This window comes from Diabrotica virgifera, chromosome 1 (genome assembly GCF_917563875.1).
Source record: "Diabrotica virgifera virgifera chromosome 1, PGI_DIABVI_V3a".
Classification (NCBI taxonomy): domain Eukaryota; kingdom Metazoa; phylum Arthropoda; class Insecta; order Coleoptera; family Chrysomelidae; genus Diabrotica; species Diabrotica virgifera.
Window position 1 is genome coordinate 83,549,266 of NC_065443.1, and position 10,014 is coordinate 83,559,279.

A 10,014-nucleotide genomic window follows, 5' to 3' on the forward strand; every position below is an offset into this window, starting at 1 on the left:
CACAGCATTTTTAAAAATGAGGTCGTTCTTCTGTAATTATAACGTCCAAACATCAAATTCGAAAGCGCATGATTAAATGTTACCTTTGGTCAGTCCTCTTATACGGTAACGAAGCATGGACATTCAAAATATCCACCATTAATCGTTTGAAGGCTTTAAAAATGTGGCTGCACAGACGTACAGGGGCCGTTCAAGTATTACGTAACGCGCAGGTTAGGGGGGGGGTCAAAAATCTTCAAAAATTGGGTTACGTAATAGTTAAACGCCCGTTACAGTACGTTACGTCGGGGGGGGGGGGGGTTAAAAATCGCGTTACTTAACACTTGAACGCTCCCGGTACTCAAAATACCATGGACGGCTATGCTAATGCTGTTCGCGAACTGCTTGATAACATCAAATGTAGAAATATGGCCTGTTTTGGACACGTAGTAAGGGGAGACCGGTATAATATTCTTCAACTTATTATGATGGGTAAAATCTAAGGACGCAGAGGAATTGGTAGAAAACAGGCCTCTTGGTTGAAGATATCAGAGAGTGGACAGGAATAAAGAAAGTAGAGCAACTATTTAGAATAACTCGAGACAGAGACAATTTTGCCATGTTAATCGCCAACGTCAAGGGGACTTGATAGGGCACGTTAAGAAGAAGATATTAATTAATAAAAGAATAATATTTAGATGTTAAACATGCTTTTTTATGTAGATATTTTTTTCAAGCCTTTGTTTTTGTAGGACACACGGCCATACTGCCCAATGTTACAGCCGCCCTTGAGTGATTATTTATTTTTCAATATGATTCAATATTGAATATAATTCGGAAACATGTATAATTCTATAAAACGAAAACAAAACATGTCTTAATAGTAAAATCAACTACTCATCTGAGATAACATAAAGTAAAATCAACAAAGATGAAACATTTCCAATAAATTCTTTTATCAGAATTTTGATAAGATAAATATTTCTAATAATCTGCGATATAGGTGTGTATTTCAGCTGGAATTTGTAATGAAAAAAACGTAGAAATATATACTACAATGAAGTTTTTAAGATCGACAGTGTGCTACATTGCCATCTTGGCAAGTAAGTATATTTTTGTAATTAAATACCGAATTGACAATATTTATTTTTTTGCATTAGGTTGTGCACCTATTTAACCATATTATATATTCTTATTTTGCCTTATTATTATTGCTTTGTCCATAACACTGAGTTCAGTTTTCTTATACATTCTCGTGTTAGTATATTCTTTCTATTTTTCTCGGTCGTTTATCTATTTGATATTATGAATCCTAAATAGCTTTTGTCTCTTCATTTATTTTTATCTTCCTTCATATATCTCCAGTTGTTTTATATTGTTACTTTCTGTTGTTTATCTCCAATCCATTTCTAGTGTCGCCTTTATTATGTGTGATAACTCACTTGACAGTCAACCAAACTTAAGGTACTAAGGTATATTGGAGTTCATTTCATATTCGTATTCCCATTCCTTCGCACTTTCTTTGCCATGGTTGCACAGTTTTCTCTAGGAAAATTTCGAACAAGATCGGTGATGTACCTATAGCGTCTTTGAAATAATCTTGTCTTAAATCGGCTGTACGGTTTGTTACACATTGTTAAAATTTAGATTGCTTTTAGTGTTTCTGTTAATTTGTTTCTACTCTAGTAACTCCAGTATCGTTTATTGTTTCCAATAGTTTACTTATACTATTCAGCCTCATGCCTTTTTGAAGTCAATAAATGCTAAATTGGCTGGTCTATTTCGCGTCATTCTTTTTCTGTGAATTGTTTTAAAGCATAAATTTTGTACAAAATTTTCTTGCTGCAACTTTTGAACATTTAGGAATTTACGTATTGTTGGATGATTTTAGTTTAAATCTCTTCAATGCATTTGTGAGTTGAGGGATAATGGGTAAAACAATTTTAGAATATGATTAGGTATATTATAAGAATTTTTTCAAGTAGTTTTATTAAGACTTTTATGATGTAGTATACGGGGTAGAATAGGGTGGATATGTTCTAGTTTTTGGTATGATTTCATCAGATTTTAACTTTATTTTTAGTTCTCTTTACCCTCTGTGCCGATGAGGTTGAAGGAAGGAGAAAAATTTTGATGGGGCGAAAAAGCATTACCAGGACATATCTTCGTGAGTATTAGAAAGCACAATAGCACTTATTAGCATGTATAAATCTTTAGCAGTTGGATTTGGAGAGATATGTGTGCTATGTCATTTAATCGAGTATACTTTATACTATACAGTTAACCAGCCTTAGGCAGAAGTTTAAATAAAATATCGACATGGAATGTACAAACACTTTACTACTAGAGGGAAACTCACAATCGTCATCTTACATATCAGGATATCAGCGAAACGGGGTGGCCTAGTAATAGAGTGCGTCAACTTGATAGATACAGTTATTAAGGGAGTGCATATATAGATTTTCACTTCGGAAAAAATCAAACAAGATAGAACTTTTTGTAATTTCATTAAGAAATGTTTAATAAATAACATATCAAAAAGTTCTACTCGAGAAGTGGGTGCTTCATTTTTTATTAAACAAATGAACTGCGAAATTAGATGTTTTTTTAAATAACTCCGAAAATATAAACTTTAGAAAAAAACTGACAACCATTGAAAAATTCCGAAAATTTTCCAAAAAAACCTTGTTATAAAGATTTTTTTAAAATTAAATCTGTAGCTTCTATAATTTTTTATTTATAACGCTAAAGTCACCCTTCTCACAAATATTAGCGCACTGTAAACTAGCGTACGGAGAAGTGCACAATTGAGTTATTTTAATGTAATTCTTCAACTAATGGATCAAATGAAATTTTACAAATTGGACATGAAAGAAGAATAATTAAGCTATCTTATGGTTATAATAAAAAGAAATAAAATGTATGGGCATAAGTGCGGTGTGGGAGGAAAGTAAGACTTACATGAATTTTGTTTAAAAATGATTTAAAAATGTGTAACTATACAATTTTTCTTATAAAACTCTCAATTTTGCACAACTTACATTTCAAACATCTTACTAAACGATGTTTCATTCAAAAAAAAAATCTCAAATATTTAATTCGAATGATACGACGACGTCTCAAAAAATGTAATTTTTGAAAACTTCGTAGATTTACAGAATTACCACCACTTTAAGACGGTATTACTCAAGTTTGAAAAGATTCATTACAATTCTATAGATGCTTTTTTAAAGCTTAGGATGTAATCTTTAAAATGCACTAAATTATTTTACTTTAGAAATGAAATAAACTATTTCTTTTTGAGAAAATTAGATAGAAAATATAACAAAAATGTAATACAAAACCGAAAATTACCAGCTAAAAAATGTTTATACAAAGTGATCAAAACTTTTTTCTGCAAAACTTACCTAAAATACATTTAATAATAAGCTTCAACAATTATAAATGTTCAACAAAAAAAAAGCTCTTATACAGTATGTCTGCGTAACTTGGAACCTATTGATAACTTTTTTATTATCAGTTTTACGAAAAAACGTTATTCTTTATAAAATACTCTCCATCGTATATTATAATCTAAGATGCAACCATCAAATATCAAATTTTATTAATTTTATACGGGGTATGTAAAAAAATATGAATTTCACTCAAGAGTAATGTACCTTTATATTTCACAATATCGAAAATTGTTATTAAGAAAAGTTATTTCTATTTAAAAAATACGTTTCAGTGTTCAATTACATCCTTCTAATTAAAATATTGTGAATAATAAAGGCACTTAACTCTTAAGAACAATTCATATTTTTTACATACCTCGTATAAAATTGAAAAATTTTGATATCTGATGGTTGTACCTTAGATTTTAGACCAGGTAGAGCATTTTATGAAGAATAACTGGTTTTCGTAAAATTGATAATAAAATAGTTATCATACCTAATTGTAATAAAATGATGATGGGTATCCGTAATTTGAGAAAAAAATGATTTTTTTTTATTAGAATAATGTAATTGTATATTAAACATCGTTTTTAATTTCAAACAACTTTTCATAATAGCATTTTTTGATATTCTGGAATATAAATGTACTTCACTCTTTAACGGGATTCATATTTTTGATAACTCATAACTCTTATAAAATTGATAAAATTTGATATCTGATAGTTGAGTTTTAGATTTTTGACTATCCAGAGCATTTTATGAAGAATAACTTTTTTTTTTCGTAAAATTGATAATAAAAAAGTTTTCCATGTGGTTCCTAGCTACGCAGACATACTGTATAAGAGCGTCTGTATAAGAATGTTCAAATTGTAATGCCATATTCGGATTAGCATTATCAAAAACAAAATAGAAACATATTTGATCAAAGTAAAATGATGAATTCAACTGTATTTTTAAAATTATTTATAAAAAACAATTATTATTGTTTAAACAATTAATAAACAATTGGCGGCCAAATCTGTGAGTAGAACTTTTTACTTTAACATGTATATAAACTAACAAAAAAAGTTTTAGAAAAATATAAACACCCCCTCTGTGGCTCAGTGGTAAGAGCGCCTAACCTTTGGATCGAAAGTTCCGAATGGTAGTGAGTTCGAATCTCACCAGAGTCAGGAATTTATTTATTTATTATAAATTAATAAATGAAAATAGTTTCTGTCCTTGTGGGATCGGTACTCACTGGAGGGACCGCAGACGTTCGGATACAATTAGCGTTTCTTTGCAAAGACAATGACGTCGACTTTGCAAAGTAACAAGATACTTACTCAACACACACACTACACATTACACCTGAGTTAGTGATAAGATATACAATTACGTGGCTAAAGGTTCTAGTTCTAAACCAAGGCCAGAATCAGAGAAAAAAATATAAGCTTGTTTGAATTTTTCCGAAACAATGCATGTTTTCGTTCTAATTTCACTTCCCTATATTACTATTCAGGAAAGGCATACGATTTTCAGTATAGAGTGTGTAATAATTATTAGTAAGTAATAATAAAGGTTAGGAGAAAGGCATTAACGAGGAGTTAAATGCTGATTTAAATAGAAGGTGTTCCTTAGCTGGGACAGCATTTGGTCAATTATTACAAACAGTGTTTAAAACAAACTTAGGTACCAAATACTCTAAAGGCAAAAACTTTCGATCAGTCCGTGTTGCCAGTTCTAACATATGGAACTGAAACTTGGGCTTTTAACAATAGCGTAGTCCACAAACTTCAAGTGACTCAGAGAGTTATGAAACGGAGAATGATCAACTTTAAGCTCAGCAATCGCAAATCCAATAAATAAATAAAAAGTTGATCAAAAGTAACAGACGTGATCCAGAAGATTGCCATGTTAAAATGGACCTCGGCGGGACACATAGGAAGAATGGAAGACAACCGTTGGACGAAGCGAATTCTCGAATGGCGACCAAGGGCAAGCAAATAAAATCATCTTAATGGACAATATTGAAGATCAAAGCGAACCGGTCACAAGCAACAATCATACGCCAGTGCACGTGGGTTCGAGCCCTGCCAAAGACAAACCATTTTCATTTCCAATAATGACACGAGCCGTCTCACCGTGCCTCGGAGAGCACGTAAAGCCGTCGGTCCCCCTAAGCTAGTGTACATCGGCACTAGCTACTTAAAATAGGGTTAAAAATGTAAATGGCGCCGGAACTGTCCGAAAGGATCGCCCCGGCAAAAATGCCATACGATATTATTATTATACAAGCAACAAAGATGGTTCAGAAACATAAGAAACTGATGCGACGTATCTGATATAAGCAAATGGTTTTCTTTTAGTCTGTGGGATTATTGTGCTACTGTGAATCCCGATTTACCTACCATAAGTTTAGATTTATACACATTTCCAAAAGTTTGGAATACTTACAAATAATATATCTACGCCTATGGCGGTTTCAAAACTGTTGTTAATATTCATTCTAGAGCAGTGGTTTTCAAGCTTTTTGAGGCATGTACCACAAAATACTTTTTATTATTTTTGATACCACCTAACTGAAATACCTATTTAGCTAGGTAGTCTGATTAACTCTAATAGTTGTGCTGATTTTGGCTGTTTTTGCGTTTTGTGTACGACCGAAAATAATGATATGTACCACCAGTGCCCACATAACAATGATGTTCGCATCATGTTCAAAGCATATACTACCAATATTCGACAGAGTATATTCTTTTTAGTACATGCGTAGTACAAGCATAGCATGTACCCTAAAAACATTCTAAATTTCATGTTCTTTGCACATACTTTAAAGAATATTCTCGTACCAAATATACTGAGCACATTCGTGTACGTAGTATCTCAGAATATTCGTAAAAGTATATTATTGGAATATACCTTCATCGAATATGCTTTAAAAGTATATGCTTAACACATACTTGTACTGTGCTTGTACGTATGTACTTTTAAAATATCTTAAAAAGAATATGTATATATGGGAAGAATAATGTTAGCCTTATAGATTATCAACTTATTATTTTTAGAATAATTAATAAAATTTATGAATGCAGGCACCCGGACGAATTCATTTCTTAAAATTGTTTTAATTGTAGGTATGGTAAAAAAGTTTAAAAATTAATTTGTATAATAGAAAAAAAATCGTTTTCATAATTGAAATGAATTTACCATTTTGATTTTACCATGAGTATTTTTAAATCGTTGGAATTTATTAGATACATGCAATTGCTGTTGATAAAAGAATACACCATTGCCACTATTACGAGATCGTAAAAGATCGGAATAATGCAAACGGAATAACGGAAATGACCCTTCTCATTCTACCTGCATAGGAATTAACAAAGGTTTTATGAAAATAAAAACGCAAACACAAACACTACACAGGCACAGGGCACAGTCATTTGTATCCAATCTATGATTGATGCTGTGTTAGGAGGAAGCCGAACGACAAAGTATACTAGTAACTAGGACTAGGAACATACATAATAATCTGTTTATTTTGTTTGTGGTGCTTGAAAATATTAAATTCATTTTGGTAACTCAATATTACTTAAATAGTAGGTAAGTACAAAATATATAAATTTTAGTTATAGTTTAGTTTCACTAAATATTATATAATATTTATATCTAGGTATAATATTTATATATTCAGTATGTTTATTTTGATATGCACATAATACCTAAATATAATATATACTTACCTATATAATATTTATACAAATAACTAAAATTTATATGTACCTACTTACTTTTTAAGTAATATTGTAAAATGTACTAATAACATTCTCGTATGCAATTTGAATATGTAAATATGATACTTGGTAGAACCTAGGACGAGATTAGGTGATGCTGAAAACATACTTCTGGGCAATATAGCACTTGCTTGGAATATTTTTAAAAGTATATTCTTCCCACATACTAAAAAGATGTGCGGTAGTATATTCTAAGTATATAAATAGAAGGTTTATAGCACTTGCTTGGAATGTTCCAAAAAGTATATTCCTGGTATATACTGAAAAGAAGTGCGGTAGTACATTCTAAGTATATACATAGAACGTTTAAGTACTGTAATGTAGTACATACTCAGCATCTGCTCTGCACATTCGTAATGGTAATTACGCATATTCTCAGTATACACTTTTTCTGAAAAGTATGTTCTATGAATCTACTAAGAACATGAAATTGTTATGTGGGTGGTACATGTAGTAAAGATTGAGAATCGCTGTTCTAGAGCGTTTTTAAATGAAAATGATAAAAAATTTGAATCGTTTTTAATCATTTTGGTCACATTCAACTGATTAGCGTATTTACACATTGGGTGCGTTCGGACGACCACAGCGGCTGGACAGCTGAGCCAGCAGTAGCTGTCAGACGTCACCGCTGGAAGTCAGCCGCTGAGAGATTTACTAAGCTTTCCCTATCACGGCTGGATACAACCACTCAGCCGATTTCTGCTGACAGTCAGCCGCTGTGGTCGTCCGAACGCACCCATTATTACAGTCTTTGTTTAAATTGGATTTGAGCCGTTTAAAAATGCCTAGAAACGTGATATCTCATTTTGACAGATCTAGAGTAATTGCTTATTCAGGGCTTTATTCAAAGTGATATCGTGAATATTTTTGATGTTACTCAGAGTGCTGTATCGAAAATTAAAAAAAAAACAAGATCCAAGATACAAACGACGTGAAGGATCGCCCCATAAATGGCAGAACTCGATGTACAACAGCAGCACAAGGCTGGCAGATAACATTGATAGCTCGAAGAAATCGTCTGGAATCTACAAGTGGTATAACCAGAGAAATTGCTAGGCATCAAAGACTGAATATTTGACGGCAAACAATAACACGCAGACTAAATGCTGTAAATTTGTATCGTAGAAGACCCTTACGTGTTCCCAAACTAACATACCTACGCAAAATGGTAAGGTTGCAATGGGCTAGAGAAACGGTGGATCATGATCCTAACTGGAATAACGGGATGTTCTCTGATACGCGAAGAACACTGGCGACGACAAGCCCGACTAGAAACAGCCCAGCCGCGTGTCCCATTTGAAGGTGGCAGTGTTATGGTTTGGGGTGGTATTATGAGTGGTAGGTACACCGACGCCACTGCTGGTTCTGCAGAGAAGAGTCACTGAAGCTGTGTACATCTAGGAAGTTTCAAATCCTGTCGTGCGTCTATTCCGAGAGGCAGTATGTGATAGATTTTTGTTTATGCATGACAACGCACCTCCTCATCGAACAGCAGCAGTAGTATTCGCCCTTGAATTCCCCTGACATGAACTTCATTCAACATGCTTGGGACATTCTCAAAACACGCATCAAGAAGCGAAACAATCCCCCTATTACACTTCGAGAACTAAAAGATACTGCTCGTGAAGAATGTGAGAGAATTCCGTAAGCCCAGCTCGACCAGTCAATCGGCAGCATGCCAAATCGCCCATGGAGAAAATACTGATTATTAGTTTTATTAAAAAATATTTTTATCTAAACTAATTTATTTTTTAATGTAAGTGGTACGTTTGTAAGTTTTTGACTCCGAATAGATTAAATCATTTTTTGCATAACGTTTATCTGATTTTGAGATTTATTTAGCATTGATGAGAATTGAAGCAAAATAATGTTTCAACTATTCAGAAGAGTTTATTTTGTAAAAATCAATAAAAATATGAAATATTCCAAACTTTTGGACGTATGTGTATTACTACTTAATTTATTCTTAAAATGATTTTATTCTTTTTTTAGGTGGAAATGCTGTTCCTGCGTATGTGATAATAATCCTTGTAGGAATTGGTCAAATCATCCTGGGAGGGATATTGTACGTTGCATTGAGGAAGAAGATCATTGCTGCACCTGTAACGGCATCATATGCAGTGGCTAGACAAGAACCATAAATTTTATTTGTCTAGAATATTATTTTCTAAATATGCATCTTTTTTAAATTATTGTCTACGTAAATAATAAGTCTAGAAATATATAAAAATTGTATAAAATCATGTACCTATATTTTTCAATTTTTATAAAAAACAACCCGAAATTTAATATTTTACTGAATTAACATTATCATTTCTATCTACACTCACCGGCACAAAATTCCGTCACCCAAAATTTTTGATTAAGCTTGACAATTTATAACTATATTATTTGTGCTCCGATTTTCAACTTCATGTTGTGCATCAGTTTGTAGGTACATGTATTGATATTGTTTGGTATTATTCCGGTAACAAAAAAAAATAATGTGTGTACTTTGTACGCATGTAAGAAGTTATACATACTTCTACTATATGATTTCAACGAAATCAATATACTTTAAACAGTTTATTTATATTTTTATTTAAATATTAAACTAAGTTTAATACTTACTACTTTCCAAAAATTTTTATTAAAACAATACCAAAAATTAAAAAAATAAAAGAATAAAACACACACAAACACAATAAAAAATGCTACAAAGAAATGATTTCTGAACAATAATTGTTGCCAAAAATTTTAACTAAATGCGTATTTTCTGAAAAAAAATATATAATAATATACTAACGACCGGTTTCATAATCAACTTAAAGTGAACATCAACTAAAGTT

The 10,014-nt window shown here is 31.9% G+C and overlaps 1 protein-coding gene across 1 annotated transcript; it reads left to right on the forward strand.

Moving 5' to 3' along the window:
* The first annotated feature begins 912 nt into the window (after positions 1 to 912).
* On the forward strand, positions 913 to 9,429 carry LOC114329074 (uncharacterized). Its single transcript, XM_028278088.2, has 3 exons — positions 913 to 1,082; positions 2,063 to 2,146; positions 9,179 to 9,429. The coding sequence occupies exons 1-3, from the start codon at positions 1,037 to 1,039 to the stop codon at positions 9,325 to 9,327; spliced, it is 279 nt and encodes a 92-aa protein (XP_028133889.1). The 5' UTR covers positions 913 to 1,036; the 3' UTR covers positions 9,328 to 9,429.
* The last annotated feature ends 585 nt before the right edge of the window (positions 9,430 to 10,014 follow it).